Consider the following 18,182-nt stretch of genomic DNA (forward strand, 5'->3'; position numbering starts at 1 on the left):
AAATACAGGGCTACATGTTTAAAATATGCAAGAACAAGAAGCCAGATTATCAAATCTATTTCAAAAGATTGTTAAAGCTGCAATCTTGAATGACATAGCCATGTGTTATGCCAAGAACACATAAATCCTCACCTGTAAAGCACCAGGGTGTCACCTGCACACCCAACAATAAAGAATTCAGGGTTTTTCTTTAAGTTAAGACTAAAGCAAGGATGGTAAATGATTATGCCATGTAATTCCCCTTTTATTCCTCCCACCACACCATGAACAACTGACCTTCTGTGTGTGTGAACTGCTTAAATAAGAAGCTTCAGCTAGTTCTTCTATTAAATATGAGAGAAAAAATAAACATTTCCACTTTACAAGCCTGGAATCTTTTCATAATATAAAGCCAAATGGAAAATAAAAGAGAATGAATATCATCAGAGGACAATTACATATGACAAGTCAACAACTGCTGCCGGCAATCAGTGAGGACCAGCATGTATACTAAGCCTTAAGATGCAAAATATTTATGCCTAAACTTTCTTCATGAACAACTGTTCAAGGAAAATGATTTGCTTTCTTTGCCTGACAAAGAAAATTTAGGCAGCTGCTCTCCAACTTTGATTTCCAGAAAGCTGGGGACTGAAACTGCCATTTGTAGAAAAGCTATTGTTTAATTTGAAGACCACATCACAGGATATTTAAGTGACATGCCAGAAAGGGTTATTGCCCCACTGTCAGGCTGGCCTGGATGCTGGGTTTATTATGTGTGCTTTCTTCATGTAATCATTGATTCAAAATCCCTCTTGACATTGAGGGCTGGAAAATTCTCCTTATTGACAAAGATACGATATGGGAATATGAAAATGTGTCTACTCGGAAAGGACTGACCAGGGATCACCTAATAAAAAAGACAAGAAGAAACATATAATGGCAGACCTTTTCACATTTAAAAATAATATGCTGGTCCCTCTTCCAACTTATTTTACTTAATGTAGCCATGCACTTACCACATGCATTTCTAGCGCAGACTGTGAGCTGAGAACTATTAACCAAAGTCTTATTTCCTCATGCTAAAAAAGCTCTGCCAAGCAGCGTCAGTAACAGCAACAATGAAAAATAAGATTGCAGGTGCATACCTTAACCTCCTGATTGGTAAAGACCTCGACATCCACCACACAGGCAACCAGAGTGGAAACATCACAGTCCATGCTAGGGGCTGGCATTCCCCCTTCTGAATTTTTAATAAAGAGTTAGGCAACCTCAGAGTTGGGAGTGAAGGGAAGAGCCTCCAGATGGATATTGCTGTGGCCAGGCCCCGGTGCTGCCTTCCTCTGGGGACGGCTGGAGGCTCGGGCTCCTGGAGCCCGCTCCCACTGCACGCAGCCCTCCGCGTCTGAGGCAGCACAGCAGAGTAACGAACGGCCCGGCTCGCTCATGGCAATGACATCACCACAAAGACTGACACAAGCTGAAGCTATTTTTTTTTTTCTCCAAGCCTTTTATCTCTAGGCAGTGCAGTGGAGCAAATTGAACATGATTATGTGCTAAATCTGAACTCAGACTAAATCAATTCAGGCAGCGTTAGCTAGGAACTGAGTCATAGCTGTTGTTGCAGCCGAGTGCTTATGTTTGCAAAAAGCAGGAGGGTGGGGGGAATCTGACACCAGAGTTTCTTCTTTGAGGTGGGGGAGGTGTAATTCTGCAGATGAGCCTCCTGAGGTTAAGGTTTGACAATTCTCTGCCTTCGAGATGAGCAGGAAGTTGAGGCATTTTGCAAATTGCCTGGCTTCTGTTAATTGCTCTGTGCCACTCAGAGCAGCCACACATGTTCTGGGCATCCTAATGCATCCCGGGCATGGACTGAATAGAAATCCATTCTTGGAGTGACTAAAGAGCTGGTCGTCTGTCATTTAGGGAGCATGGTAAGAGGAGATAATTAGAGGTTTGTGGAAATTCTATTTGAAGACCATAAGTGCAGACCAGTAACGCTAAAAGCACCCTTCCAAGCTCGGGATTTCAGGCTGTCTCCAAGGTCATTCAAACCAAAAGCAGTTCACGGAAGGGAGTTACAGCAAATGTTTCACACGGGGACAGATGGCGGGGTCTAACGGGCAAACTCACTGATGTGACTCAGAACTTGTCAGATCCTCGGGGCTTGACTTCACCTGAGACTTTGAACACATCCCTTTGCTTTCTCAGGCTCTTTTCCTGATTATAAATCCCTGATGGGCAAGGCCACACATAATTTACCTTTATATCTTGAGCATTTCACAGACTGCCTGGCACACGAAGATGATACTTGTTTAATCAATCAATCAATCAAACAGGAATAGCCTCCTTTCACACAAGTGACCAAAGAAAAAATCTCCGATTGTTTTTTATTTTATCATTAGTTATACAAGTCCCAATAGATCTCATTAACATGGTAGCAGCATCTATCCTTAAGAGTTCAGTTGGATACAATGTGAAGTATCCTTAAGAGTTCAGAGTTCAGATTTTTTTTTTTTTTTTTTTGAGATAGAGTCTCATTCTGTCACCAGGCTGGAGTGCAGTGGCGCGATCTCAGCTCACTGCAACCATCACCTCCTGGGTTCAAATGATTCTCCTGCCTCAGCGTCCCTAGTAGCTGGGACACTCAACTCCTTAAGAGTTCAGTGGCCACTGGAACACCCTGATTTATAACAGTTGGTAGTTTTCTAACATATGGCCGGACAAAAGCCTCCCAATTTTACATGCAGATGAGAAAGGTGACATTTCAGACTGAGAGCAGAAGCTTTCTCATTTGTCCTCATTGGTCTATACTTGAGTCCAATGTTCCCCTTCAACAAGGAATTTTCTATGCTAAAGGTAATCAGGCCACAAATACAGATATTTAGACTGATGAAACTGTGTGTGTGTGTGTGTTTTGTGTGTGTGTGTGTGTGTCTTTGTGTATTTGTTCATATGGCGTTTATTTTGCTGTCCAGGACAGTGTGGGAAATATTAAATCATATATGCATATAATCCAACTAATATCGAGTAATGACTATGCAAAGCTCTGCATCTGATACTCTCAAGGATAAAAAGATGGAAAAGCAAATGTCACTATCATCAATGGGCTTAAAATCCAGGGGAGGAGATAAGACATGCAGACTAACATTTCACAAGGCAGGGATGGTGATGGCTGAAGAGGTATAGGAAGTGTTCAGTGGGAGCACTGGAGAAAGAGCAATGAATGCTGAATGCTGGATCCCATGTTAGGATGGCAGGTGAGCATCAAAGAGGGGAAGGAAATTTCTGCTCTGACCTTGAAACATGGGAAAGACACTGGCAGACAGAGAAGAAGTGAGGGGAGCCCTTCAGCTAGGGAAAAACAGACTAGAAATGTCCAAAGGAAAGAATAAGGCATTGGGATGCAAAACTCGCTCAGGGTTAAATCTGGCTGGGGCCTGAAGAATACAAGGCAGTCAGATCCAGATGATGCAAAACCTGGCCAATATGAAGTACCAGGCAGCTTTTGAAAAGGTAAATGGGGTACCTACCTGTACAAATGTAGCTAAAATGTAAAGTAATACAAAGGCAAATATGATTTTGAATATAATTGGCATCTGTTCAAGAGGCAAAACAAAGAAATGAATATTTTTTCATATGCCATGGCATATCCTAAAATTTATTTTTTACATTTCACAGTATACTGGTAAATGCTTAACAATCAGCTCTCTGAAAAGAAACATTTCGATTTTTAGCATTCGTCAATTTCTATGGCGTAACTATGCTCATCATGGCTGATTTCAAGCAGTCAGTGTGAAGTCAAACTGAATACAAAGTTGGGAAGACATGCGTGTAATCTGCTCACACAGGCTGTTCCAGCACATCACTGTCTCATACTCATGAAAACGTTATGCCATATCAGTGACAGTTCATCCACAGAGGCAAAGTCCACGTGTGCCCAGAGCCCATCAAGAAACAACAGCAAAGTAGAAGCAACACATTCTAATCATTGCTCTGTTTACATAAGGGGCTCTATGAATTATTTCACACTTTATGTTTAGGAAAGAGCTGTAAGAGATACACGTTGCTGTGATGTGCCCTGGCCAGAGGACATTATCCAGGAAGCAAAGCCCTACTTGAAGTTGTAAAATAGGCAGTTTTTTTTTCTCATGTATCCTCAGCTTTCCCTTTCTAATTTGATTCTCCCTGCAGATTCCTTCCTGCTATCCAAGCGCCCACTAACTTTATGCTTTCCTCTTTTACAATATCTTTTCAAGGACAGCTGTCAACTCATCTGTATAACCATTAAATGACTGATAACTCATAGTATTACCCCTCCCAGAGGAATCCATATTTTAATAGGAGATAGAGTCTTAAGTTGGGTAAACAGTGTTTTTAGGGCAGAGTTCTAGGCATCAAGAGCAGATGATTTCTGGGGCAAAGGAACTTTCCAGTAACTCTGAACTAAAATCAGTGGGTCTTAAACACCCAAATTACTGGGTTTTTAGTAGTCAATTGTCTATACAATATGGTCATTTTCCTATTGGCTAGAGAGCCCAGGGGGCTCCCCTGTTATGATAGTGTCCTGTTTCTCTAGAAAGATTTTTTTTTTTTTTTTTTTTGAGATAGAGTCTCATTCTGTCACCAGGCTGGAGTGCAGCGGCGTGATCTCAGCTCACTGCAACCATCACCTACTGGGTTCAAATGATTCTCCTGCCTCAGCCTCCCTAGTAGCTGGGACTACTGGCACAGGCCACCACGCTCAGCTAATTTTTGGATTTTTAGAAGAGACGGGGTTTCACCATGTTGGCTAGGATGGTCTCGATCTCTTGACCTCATAATCCGCCTTCCCTGGCCTCCCAAAATGCTGGGATTACAGGCGTGAACCACTGTGCCTGGCCGAGAATGTGTTTTTTATAGCTAGGGGCTGACTTGCAACCTTGGAAGTGTCTGGAATATAGATGTACTTTGGCCAGTGGCTACAAGGCCTTGTAAACACTAGACTCAGATTATTCTCCCACCTCATCTCATATCATTCTCACGTTTCTTCACCCTTCTTGTTCCAGCCCCATTGGCCTTATTGGTGGAAAGAAAGAAAGAAAGAAAGAAAGAAAGAAAGAAAGGAAGAAAGGAAGAAAGGAAGAAAGAAAGGAGGGAGGGAGGGAAAGAAAGAAAGAAAGAGAGAGAGAGAAAGAAAGAAAGAAAGAAAGAAAGAAAGAAAGAAAGAAAGAAGAAAGGAAAGAAAGAAAGAAGAGAAAGAGAAAGAAAGGAAGAAAGAAGAGAAAGAGAAAGAAAGGAAGAAGGAAGGAAGGAAGAAGGAAGGAAGGAAAGAAGGAAGGAAGGAAGGAAAGAAGGAAAGAAAGAAAGGAGAAAGAACAAAAGAAGAAAGAAAGAAAGGAGAAAGAACGAAAGAAGAAAGAAAGAGAAAAAGAAAGAAAGAAAGAAAGAAAGAAAGTCCAAGTTCATTCCCATCTCAGGCCCTTTGCACTTGCTATTCCCTCTCTCTGAAAATATTCAGATCTTTTCAAGGCTTGCTCCTTCTTATCATCTAGATCTCCGCTCAGATCACATCTCTTTGGAAAAGTATTCCCCAATCAGCTAAAATTTAAAAAATGTGTGCACATGTATACACACACACACACAGAGTCAATCACTATCCTGGCATCTTTATTTTAGCTTTCTTCACTGCACTTTTCACTACCTGAAATTATTCTGTTCATCTATTTCTTTATGTGTCTACTGCTTGTCCCCACAACTAGAATTTAATCTCCATAAAAGCAGAGATTTTTGCCTATTCTGTTCCGTGCTGTATTCCCAGGGGCTAGAAGGATGCCTGAGATGTAGGAGGTACTCTAATAAATGTCTGAAGGATGAATGGATAAATACACAAATGAATCTAAAAAGGCAAGTAGAGAGGCTCAAACCAATAGAGGCGCCTCCTAGAGCTAGGAGTTGCAGGGAGGTCTTTGCAGGGGGATACAAGGGCATGGTGAGTTTGGCAATAACCTCTCATCTCTGAGAGCTGAGTCCTGGCACAGCTCTGTTCAGGAGTGTTCTTTCCAGCTGAAGTGGCCAGGAAACCTTGGGATTCATCCAAATCACTGCTCTTGCAATGACTGATCACACTGAGGAAAGGATGCACTATGCACAGACCCCTTGGACAGAGGCCATTGCCCTCCCTTCAGTCCAGGCAATTCTCTAAAAGGATAGACAGCTGAGCTCATACACTCACCTCCACCTCGGCCGGAGGAGATGCACACCTTCCAGTCCCAGAGGAAGCTGTGGTAGCAGCAGCCAAACGTGTTTTGCTAATGAGCACAGAAGTTCCCATTACAGCTATGGGTTGTCAAAGGCCCTGATCCTTCTGTATACCCTTCTGGATCACCTGTTTTTTAAATGTTTATTATAGGGAATTTCAAATATATTCAGCAGAAGAGAGAATGTAATAATGAGCCTTCATGTATCCACCACCCAGGTGCAAGAATAATTAACACGGGGCCAATCTTGCTTCCTCTCCGCTAGTCACTCTCACAGTGTGGTCCCCAGACCGACAGCATCAACATCACTTGTGAGCTTATTAGAAAGGCAGATTCTTGGGCCCCACCCAAGACTGAATCAGACACTCTGGAGGGAAGACCAGTATCTGTATTTTAATAAGCCCTCCAGGTGATTCTGACGCAAGCTCAAGCCTCAAAACCACAGCTCCATGTCTTCACCCACTTCCATACTCACTCCAGATTATTTTGAAGCAGCTGCCTGGCATCATATCATTTCATTTATAAATATTTCAGTATATATCTCTAAAAGACAAAGGATTCCTCTTTTGAAATCACAACACGTATCATCACACAATCCAAAAAGCAAGAATAATTCCTTAGGATCACCAAACGTCCTGCCAGGGTTCAAATTTCTCCAGCTGTACTATGATGTCCTCTCACTTCCCATCCTTTCTCCCCCTCTCCTTAATCACATCCTGGTGTCTCTTCTCTTCCTTCTTTCCTCTTTAAGAGTTTGCTTATTTAAATTGGGATCCATACTACCGTGTCTCTCATGTCTCTTTTAATCTAGAGTTCTCCTCCATCTCTTTTTTTAATTCCTTGCAGTTTGTTGTTGGTAGTGATGAAGCCATGTTATTTGTCCTTTAGAATTTACATATAGTGAAATTTAGAAGTTCCACATAGTATAATTTAACAGATTTTTCTGTTGCCTGTAGGTTCTGTTGTTTAGATCCAGAGGCTTAAGGGATTCAGGTTTGGCGAGACTCCTTCCCAGATGGTGCTGTGTGTATGTCTATCAGTGGGTACATAGAGTCTGGCTGTCTCTCTTTTGTGGTATTAGTTCCTTCATGCTTAATGCCTAGGTGCGTTCATTTATTAGGAGTTGCACAATGATGATATTCCTCCTTCATTTATTCACGGAACACTTCCATTAAGAGGAACTACTTCTTATCTACTATTTAGTTACTTTGAGCCACAGTTTTTGTAACAAAGGCAAAAATAAATACTTGCTTCTTTTCCTTTATTAATTAAAAAATTTCTATGAGATATGGGCGGTCTTGCTATGTTGCCCAGGCTGGTCTCCAACTCCTGGCCTCAAGTGATCCTCCTGCCTCAGCCTCCAGAGTCACTGGGATTACAGGCTTGAGACACTGCACTCAGCTTAACTAGTGTTTTTTTGTTTTGTTTTGTTTTTGTTTTTGTTTTCATGATTTACTTCCCTATTACCCTGTAAAGATCACTGAGGGATTTTTTTATTTTATTTTTACTTTTAAAGTATCAGGAATTCATGGATTAAACCTATGTGATGGTTAAACATATTAAACATATAAAACTACAATCCATTGTAGTTTAATTTTATTAATGCTCAAATTGCCCATCTTTGGCTAGTGGGAATCTAATCAGGTTGGCTCCTGAGTCCCTTGAAAAATCTTCAAAGGCCACTTACCTTCTGGTATGACAAGATGTTCCAGGCTCATCTTGTTCATTTCCTGCCTTAGATAAGGAGTCAGGCATTTCTCCAAGGAGCCCCAGTTCCATTTGGTAAATATTTCAACATATTTTAAGATCTCAATCTAGAAGTTTAGAGGAGCTCTTTGTACTGGGTTGGGTATTGTTTATAAGCCTTTTCAGTGGACAGAGCTAGACAATACGTAAACATTTTAAAGATAACATAAGCCATAAGTTCAGATTGATCATTCCATTTCAGATCCAGGACTACAGAGATTTTGTTGAAACACATCAGTCTTACACTTGTGTCCCTTTCTTTCACACCAGATATCTTGGTTCTTACCAGCAACATAATCAGCTAGTTGCCTTATCCCATGCTATAGGCACGACAGCCTTGGAATCACAATATTAATGCAACCAGAAAGAGTTTTAAGATTTTTTTCTCATTCTTTTTGTCTTTAGAGTATATCCCACAAAGCATGTACAAATTGTGTCTTACAGTCATTTAGAACAGCACATCTATTCCACCAACTAGATACTAAGTTAGTTCGTTTGTTTTTGATGCCTAATGATTGCTTTTCTCTTTAATTTTGTGTTATAATTATATAAAATATTTCCATGGCTCAAAAATCAAAACTACAAATCTACAAAGAAATCCAGTTTCTATCCCTGTGATCACAATATTCTTTCTTTCCCTTTCATACATCCCTATTGTTTAGCTTCTCTCATTTAAAAAAAATCTTAACAAGTATATGTGTATATTATTTTCCCATCCTTTATCCCATAAATGATAGCATACTTTGCACACTTTTTTCTGTCTCGGTCTTAATCACCATAAAATGTGATGCTGGAGATCACACCATAGTAATATGTAGAAATAGGTCTTTTCCTTTTTACACCTGTATAGTATTCAACTATTTGGATTTACCAAAGTTTCTGCAATTAGTCCCCATTTGGGTTGTTTACAGCCTTTTGCTATTAAATAATGCAGCAATGCATGCACTTTGAATTTTCATATTTTGTTACTGCATCTTTGGGACAGATTTTAGAGTGGAAACACTGGGTTAAAAGGCAAATGTCTATGTACCTTCACTAGCTGTTGCTAAATTTTCCTCCACAGGAATTGTACTATTTTTCTTCCCCACCAGCAATTTATGAGAAAGTTTGTTTCTCCACAGTGTGTGTTTCAGAATGCATTCGACATTTACCCATCTGGTGGGTAAGATGTGGTTATCTCAGTGAAGCTTTGATTTGCATTTCTCTTTCTATAGGCGCACATGTTTCTACAAGTGAACTCAGCCAGCATTGCCCGAATCAGTGCCTTCTTACCTTCTCTCCAGCTAATTCAGATTCTGTTTCTGACACTAGCAATCAAAATATCCTAAACACACAGTAGAGATCTCAATGAGTTTTCTACTTTACATTACTCTTATTATGAGCAAGGTGTTAAGGTTTGTTCCTATGGTTAGGAGTCGCCTGTGTTTCAGGCATTTCTCCAAGGAGCCCCAGTTCCATTTGGTAAATATTTCAACATATTTTAAGATCTCAATCTAGAGTCTGTCCATCACATGCAAAAACACATTCTCACCTCAGGGCCTTTGTGTTTGGCCATCCCTCTGTCTAGAACACTATTCCCTTCATTATGGCAGGGTTCACCCTTCCACAACATTCATGTCTCTGCTTAAATGTGCCTCCTCAAAAGGCCTGTCCTGATCAGCCTAAGTAGCATTCCTTTCACTATCTCCTTGGCCTGCATTATTTTTCTTCCAAGCACTTACCACTAATGGATACTGTGTATTTATTTGCATAGTTATCTCCCTCCATGGAAAGCCAGCTTCGTGAGAAGCGGGCTCCTCTACCTTGCCCACAGCGGTATCTCCAAGTGCCCCCAAACAACAAGGCCTGCCATGCAGTGAGAGCTCAGTGAGTGTGTTGGATGAATGAATACATGAATGAATGAATGGAATTATTCTGCTTGGAAAGTCAGTGGAGAACACACATTGTCACACAGACAAGAAATAAATCTATAACCTAGGTCCCTATAAAGGAGAGTGAACCTAAGAAGGGAGGCTGAGGCAAATGAAGATGACTCAGGTTGCTGGACAATGGGGATGGTGAGGTGTGAGCAGGAGGGGTCCATGAGAATTCAGAGGGACACTGCAAAAGCAGGAAGAGGGGCACAAAGTGCAATCCCCATTCTCCCCATTGTGCAGAAGGTCCATGCTAAGTGGCAGCTGCCAATGCCCTCAGGCTGACTCAGGGACAGTGCTCATTCCACCACTGCCCAGTTAGCACCTTACTGCTGCTGGGGCGCCACAAATACCGTACAGTTAATCCCTGAGTGGCACTCTTAAGAAGCCACTGTCATTTCTTCTTTGCCGTACCTTCCTCCCCAGGTCCAAGAGTCTTATCCCTGCCTTAATTTATTCTTCAGGAAGACATATTTTCCCCTTTCCATCCTCAATATCAGAACCAGGCACATTCATTCTGGGCAGTACCATGTTTAAGAAGCTGACACACTAGAAAAGTTACAGGGATGAAAATAAAGAGGGTGTTTGCTTAGCATCCCTGTCTTCTGGGCATCGCATTCTCTGGAAACTTCTCCTTCTCCTCCCATATTGGATGTATCTGAAGGAGGCCCTTACCAGGCCGGTCAGACTTCTCATGAGGATTTTCCAAATCCAAACTGGGCGGAGAGCACCAGCCCCCTGTGGTGTCAGAAAGCTTGGGACTGCTGCTGCTGTGTTTTTCACTTGTGCCTTTGAATTAAGACAAATTCATCAGAAACAGAAAGAAAAAGTGGAGAAAGGAAATCAAATTCTGGAAGCATCGGAATCCTCATTTTCTGTCACTTTGGAGGCCCAGTGATGCCCTGTCCTGCCATGGGTCTCATTATTCAACACTTCCTTTGGTTATTTTAATATGCTAACATTATCCCAGTCAATGCCTCTCTTTTTTCTCAACCTAATTCAAGTATTGTTTCTGTCACTAACAACTAAAAAAGTCCTGTCCAATACACACAAACACAGACAAACCTAGATTAAATAACAAAGGACAATAAAGTGGGAGTCAATCATAGAGAACTAGATATTCAGGTCTTCAAATGACTCCACGGAAAGGATGCTCCTCCTTCTCCCAAACGTCTTGAGTTGAGGGGGCAGGCATCATTCTAAACCTCCCTCTTGAGGTCCAAGCAGGAGTCCCAGCATGGATTTCTACAAAAACAACCTTGGCAGGGATCTTTTTATCTCTACTCCCTTTATCTTATTAATCTCCCTTTCAGGATATAGTGCTATCTAACTCGTTTTTGGGTCACCTGCTTAGAAAATCTGCATTTTGGTGTGAAACTTACCTCTGTTTAGAATGTCATATTTATTAATTTATGGTATCTCAGTTGAAATTTGGAACTTATCATCCTATCAAACTATCATTTCCTTAGGGCTAACTTTGTGAAGGAACTCTGTAAATATTCACAGGCATTAATGTATTTAAACTTCACCATAGTCCCCATTTAGAGATGATATAATTTGCCCAAGGACAACTAGCTGGACAGTGGGTGAGCTAGATTATATCTAAATGGCTTGCCTTCAAAGTGTGAACTCTTAACTTCTCAACATTTCTGCTATACAAACTTCAACATTCTAGAGGAGGGAAGATGAACACATCTGCATTTTGGAAAGAATTACAGTGGTGATGTGAAGACTGGGTTGGAAAGCAGCAAAAGTAGGAGGGAAAGAAATAGGCATCTCGAAGTAACTTTAGAAGAACAGAAATCAACTTGGCTGAATTTCTTGGTTGAAATCTATAAGTAGCAACGAGCACTGCTGGAGACATTGTAGAAATGTAAGAGAACTCAGTGACTAGACTGGATGGGGTGGTTTTTAGAGACAGAGAGGCGGGTGCTAAAAGGTCAAGGTTTCAAAGTCTTACCTCCAAGGGGAAGATGGTGCCAGGGACAATGGAAAGTTCCTTAAAGAGATGAAAGATCTCACCCACTGAAAAAAAATCAAGAAAGGCTTCAAGGAAAGAGAAGGGCATGTGATGTGGATGCTGGACAGAGCTAAGGTGAATTGAAGCCTTGTGGGCAAGGATAGGCATGTGTTTAAAGACCAGTGAACAGCCCATTTAATCGGAATGGAAAGCCTGAGCAGGGCATGGTGCATTATAAGAAGATAGGAAAGGAGGGTCATGGCCACATATCTGAGGACTTTGAGTGCTAGGATTAAGAGTGGGTATATTTCATCCAGTAAGGTATGTGGATCTATCAAAAGTTCATGAAAAGAGTGGTGCAAGAGGTTAAATTGAAGTGGGGAAGGATTGTAAATGTTGGTAATTCCAAAACTCTTGCCAGAGGCAATGGGGGTTGGATTATGGAGATGCAATAGTAATATAAGAAAGGGAATGGATATGAGAAACGCCACAGAGATAAAGATAATTTAGAGTTTAACAATTAATTGGCTGTCATGGTAATGATCTGGGTATGGGGAGTAAAGTGAGGAGAGAAACAGATTGGAGGTACCAAAAAATAAAAAGAAAAAAATGCGCAGGGAGAAATGTTCAAAGGAGATTCTAAGGTTCTCAACCTGGGTAGATCGTGGTAACTGTAACTGAAACAGCTTAGTTATACAGGTGACAAGAGTACATTTGTGACATACATCCACGACAATGAGATACACACACACATTTGCTCATTTCAATCTTTAGCTAATATCATTAATCTCTATGTTAACAAAAAAGCAAAAAAAAAAAAAAAAAAAAAGGAGAAGGATAAAAAATGACATTACTTCTCACAATGGTAAGAGATACTCGTTTTTACTGGCACTAATTAAGGAAGAATATTATTGCAGTACTGTTACAGTTCTGAGTAGTCAAAACTCTAGAAGCAGATTCCTTTTCACTGCTTTTCTTCTCATGCTAAAACCTACAGCATGAGAAAAGCAATACAGAAATCTGTGAACTGTGGTCCTTCTATGCAGCTATTTTTACTCTTTCAAAAATACCTAGACTTTAGTTTGAGGTGTAAACATGTGAAAGTATTTGATGAGCCTTACTCTTTATTTGAATTTAAAGGATCTTAAAGTACAAAAATACTTCTAGAAAAGCAAATGTACCACATTTGGACCTGAACATCTAATCTTCTCACCAAACCTGATCCTCTTTCTGTATTTCCTGTTTAATTGTGACACCACCTTCCCCCCACTCACCTTGCATCGTAACTTTAGTCATCTTTGATTTCTTCCATTGGCAGTCCATTGCTTGACTGGGGTTCAGGGCTGGTTAAACCAGAGGCTCAGTGAAGTTATCACAAGGTCCTGTCTCTCTAGCTCTGTCTTCTGAAGGTCAGTGTTATTCTAAAGCTGATTCCCAGGACAACTGCCAGTAGTCCCCTCTGCCTTTATTTTATTCCACAACAGGGACACTTGGGTCGCCTGTTCACCTCTGAACATGACTGTGCCTGGGCTAGGGAATGTGCTGATTTAACATTCTGGTGAAAAAGCCAACTTAGACTCACCCCTAGAGTGAGGAGTGCTCCCAGTTTTCCCTGAAGTACGGGTTGCATGGGAATGGAAGGATATGCAAGTAAAAATCTAGGTTAGGAGTCGAGGGATGCTGGGCAGGCACCCACCAGTGTCACCACTGTTTCAATTCCTATACCTGACAGAGCACTTGGATGCAAATGATAGGAGATATCTTTGGCTAAGTAGCAGAAAAGTAATATATAGGGGATTAGCAGGTCGCTCTTACAGAGTTAACAAGAATCTTGAGAAACAGTTTCAGAAACTAGGTAGAAACCAAGAAGGTCTAAGATGCAGAAGACCACAGCCAAAATGATACCAAAACCAGTGTAGCCAGGATACCACCACTGGAACCCTCCACATGCTGTCCTCATCACTGCTCCTCTGCTGCTGTAAGTGATCACTAACTATCCCTGTGACTTTGTGTCATATCCTCTAGAGTCAAAGTTCGGGTGCAGTATCTCATTGGTCAAGCCTGAGTCATGTACCCCAACCCCAACTGCCAGGAAGCCTGGCTAAATAATTTTAATCTTCATGGCCTCTTTGTGGCATGTAATAACTCCATCATAGGCAATGGAGAGTGAATTTCCCCAGTATAGAAAGCGCATTAGAATGCTGGGCAATTCAAAAATAACAAAGGTCTGTTATTAGCCTCATACTCACTCTGCTTCCCTGCCGATCCCACCTTCTTATTCAGTACCACCAGATTTGGCTTTGTGTGAACTAGTTCTGTGAATCATACCACTCCCCTGGTTCAAATACCTTCACTGCTTTTCCATTGCTGTTAAGCCAGGCACAGTGGCTCACACCTATAATCCCAGCACTTTGGGAGGCCAAGGCGGGTGGATCACTCGAGGCCAGGAGTTCAAGGCCAGTCCGGCCAACATGGTGAAGCCCGGTCTCTACTAAAAATACAAAAATACAGCCGGGTATGGTGGTGCATGCCTGTGATACCAGCTACTCAGGAAGCTGAGGCAGGAGAATTGCTTGAACCCAGGAGGTGGAGGTTGCCAAGCTCGTGCCACTGGACTCCAGCCTGGGCGACAAAGCGAGACTCTGTCTCAAAAAAAAGAAAAAAAAAAAAAAAGAATTAAAGGGGGTTTCTTCATATGATGATATCAACCCACTATCAGTCCATCCATCCATCCATCCACCACCCACCCATCCAATAACTACTTATTGAATATACTATGTTACCAGTATCAACCTAGGCATGGGCCACAGAAAGAGGACAAGTCACTATTTCTTTAAAGAGGTCTTGGTAGAAAGAAATGAAAAAATATAATACGATATGATGTGGTATTATGTAATATACTATAAATTATATCATCATCAATGATATGAATACAAAATGCAGTAGGAGCATAGGAGAAGTATTTAAGTTTGGTGCGGGAAGGAGAGTTAGAGAAGATTTCTGTAAGGAAACCACATTTTGCTGAATTTTGAGAGGCAAGTGGTTTTTTAGTTTTCTAAATGGGCAGACAAGCACAGAGTGACTTTTATATGTAAGCTGGGCCATAGAATGAGGTGTCAACGTGTGAGAAACTATGAGTAGCCCAATATTGTTGGGCTGCCCAATGTGGAGTTAGGGATCAGGGGTGGGAAGCTATGGGGAAGCAGCTAGAGTATTAGACAGTGGCTTGACCTGAAGAGCTTTGTGAGTTATGGGTAGGATTTTAAATTTTCTTCCTAATGGAAGAGAGAACCAGTAAAAGCTATGACAGCAGCCTCTTGACCATCCCTGCATTCAATTTCACCCCTTTTAAATCCACTCTGCAAATAATCTGCGGCCTGAGGGATCTTTGTACTAAGTAAATATCATATTACTGTCCGTGAAAGTAGAATGCAAAGTTGGAACCAGGGTCTGCATATATACAAAGAAAGAAAATGTTAGAATCCAACAGGAAAATAGGTTTCTGAGACTACACTGGGAATTCATTAGGCTGCCGTAGTGGAAAGCCGTTCTCCTCCACTAAAATAATGTATATTACTTTCCCATACATAATGTACATGAATCCATTATAGCTGCTGCCCCACTGGATGGTATAAATAATTTATTTATCCTTGTATCCTCAGCACTTAGCACATTGCCTGCCATAAATCAACTAATCAAGATAATGTCTGATAAATGAATGACATAATACATGAGTGAATGATAAGATAAGCTAATCCCATCTTTGCTTCCTTTCATGGACAGATTATTTCTGAGATCTTCTTGCCTAGTTGCACCTCCACTTGCTACTTCTACTACCAAGACAGTCTTTCGTGCTTGCCATGAAGTCTCCTACTCCACTATCCAACTCCTTAATTCCTCAAGCTTTGAGAATTTTAGAGATTTATGCTGGAATTTAGAGACTTAGCCATGAAGTCTTAGATGTATTTATGCATATAAAGAGAGATGACTGAAAATCCACCAAAGGTTTGTGCTTCCCCTGTATAGTAGAGTTGTTTCTGAAAAGTTGTTTCCCAATCAGGGCCCAGCTCTGATGTGATCCTGTGACTGAGTTCTGGCCAATGGAGTGGGAGCAGAAAACAATTCCTGCTACTTTCAGCCCTAAGAACTTCCTTTAGAACCTTCATTTCTCTTCTTCAAGCTGACCTTGCAAGCCAAGTGTTGAAGATGGCAGAGCCTCTACCATCCTAGATCTTTGAATGACTCCATGGAGCACACTCCTATTTCCTTCAACCCCCTCTTCTATCACATTGTGATGGGGTATTACACGAGTGGGAAATAAGTCTCTCTTCTGGTAAGTCCTTGAAATTTTAGGGTGTATCTGGTAAAACAGAAATCATTTCCTTAACTAATATAGAAGATATATGTACATGTTGTGTTGAAGCATGCTGCTTAAAAGCAAAATCTAATTTTATACAGAATCAAAAGCCAAATGGGGATAGAAACAGAAGCAAGAGGAATTAATCCTTGAATGAATCCTTCAAGGAAAACCTTTCTTTTAAAGTTTAATTTGAATGTCTTAAATTAGCAAATTAGCAGGTAGCATATCATTATTTGACGGATAGCATGTGTCAAGACAGAGACTAAGGGAGAAAACCAAGCTTAAGAAATGAGTATGAAAGCAAAACTGGTCAAATGAATGAGATCAGAAAAAAATTTCTAGTAAAGTTACTAGTTTTAAAAAACCTTAATTAGTAATAGACACTTATTATTGATAAAATTTCAAATGAATAAATAAGAAATAATTGGAAATACATTATGATTATATCTCTGAATCTTGTCAAGCTGCAGGCTACTAATGCCCTGTACTTTAAAAAGATTCTACCTGCATAAAATGGCAGGTAGGGCCATCAAATGACTTGTTCTGTATTTCTAACCACTTGAAGGTCATCCTTAAAAGCAGAGGTGTCAAATCTTTTGGCCTCCTTGGACCACATTTGAAGAAGAAGAATTGTCTTGGGCCACACATAAAATACACTAACACTAATGATAGCTGATGAACTTAAAAAAAAAAAAAAAAGAAAGAAAGAAAATAAAAAATTTCATAATGTTTTAAGAAAGTTTATGAATTTGTGTTGGGCAAAATTGAAAGCCATCCTGGGCCATAGGTTGGACGAACTTGCTTAAAAGAAAGGCACTGGCCGGGACGGTGGCTCACGCCTGTAATCCCAGCACTTGGGAAGCCGAGGTGGGTGGATCACGAGGTCACGAGTTTGAGAACAGCCTGGCCAACATGGTGAAACCCCATCTCTACTAAAAATATAAAAATTAGCCAGGCATGGTGGCAGGCGCCTGTAATCCCAGCTACTCAGGAGGCTGAGGCCAGAGAATCGCTCGAACCTGGGAGGTGGAGGTTGCAGCGAGCCGAGATCACACCATTGCACTCCAGCCTGAGTGACAGAGCAAGACTCCGTCTCAAAAAAAAAAAAAAGAAAAAAAGAAAAAAAGAAAAGTAAATGTCAGTCCTATATCTTATTTACTCTTCCTTTTCAGGTAAGCATTGTGGTAAATCAAAAAGCTAGAACAGAGGAAGGTAAGGAAGGAAATGTAAGAAGCCACATGGAAATGCACAAAAAGGTTGTTTCTGTTATAAAACGGCAGCTTGCTTATACACACTCACAACTGCTTAGATTGGGATTTGGGTTGGGGTGCCTGTTAGTTATGGTGGGCACCTTTGGAAGTTCTGGAGCTTTGAGATATCACATTCTTTCTTTGACTGAGATATGTCTTTTGAGTGTAGTGTTAGAGTGTCAAGAGTAGAGAAACAAGAACCTGGCTATGAAAGACTGGCTCTAGGCTCAAGGAAAAGGGACAAAGACTTTTAGGTTACTTTCTAAGTGAACCAGCCCTGGAATAGGAATAGGTAAGGAGAAAGAGTATCAGGGCAAATGCTCTATTAAAGAACAGATATTGTGCATTTGGCTGGAGTTTTCTTTGCGCTGTGTCTCTGGGACATCTGGTATAGAAGGTGAGGTGGAGAAAGACATAGAATGCCAGCAATGGAATCATAAATCACCTTATCAAGAAGGAAGTTTTAGCCAGGACTGGTGGCTCATGCCTATAGTCCCAGCTACTCAGCAGGTTGAGGTGAAAGGATCACTTGAGCCCAGTAGTCCAAGGCTGCAGTGAACTATGATTGCGCCACTATAATCCAGACTGCGTGATAGGGTGAGATCTCTTAAGAAAAGAAAAGAAAAAATAAAAATAAAAATAATGAACAAGCCACAAAAACACGAACTATGTATAGAACATAGATTTTCTTTCAAACCCAGAGATCTGATGAAAGGAAAATCTAAATGAACCAAATTC

At 40.9% G+C, this 18,182-nt stretch overlaps 1 protein-coding gene across 2 annotated transcripts in view; it reads right to left on the reverse strand.

Moving 5' to 3' along the window:
* The window catches only part of RCAN2 (regulator of calcineurin 2), a 268,352-nt gene that overhangs the window by 94,940 nt on the left and 155,230 nt on the right, over positions 1-18,182 (reverse strand). The window contains exon 1 of one of the 2 annotated variants that reach the window (XM_011986858.1): positions 1,125-1,626. The exons of the other annotated variant lie outside the window; for it this stretch is intronic. Coding sequence (XP_011842248.1) covers positions 1,125-1,211 — 87 coding nt within the window. The 5' untranslated portion in view covers positions 1,212-1,626. Of the gene's footprint in view, positions 1-1,124; positions 1,627-18,182 lie in introns of those variants that run through there. 2 annotated transcript variants of the gene reach the window in all.

The sequence above is a fragment of the Mandrillus leucophaeus genome, unplaced genomic scaffold (genome assembly GCF_000951045.1).
Source record: "Mandrillus leucophaeus isolate KB7577 unplaced genomic scaffold, Mleu.le_1.0 Scaffold3, whole genome shotgun sequence".
Classification (NCBI taxonomy): domain Eukaryota; kingdom Metazoa; phylum Chordata; class Mammalia; order Primates; family Cercopithecidae; genus Mandrillus; species Mandrillus leucophaeus.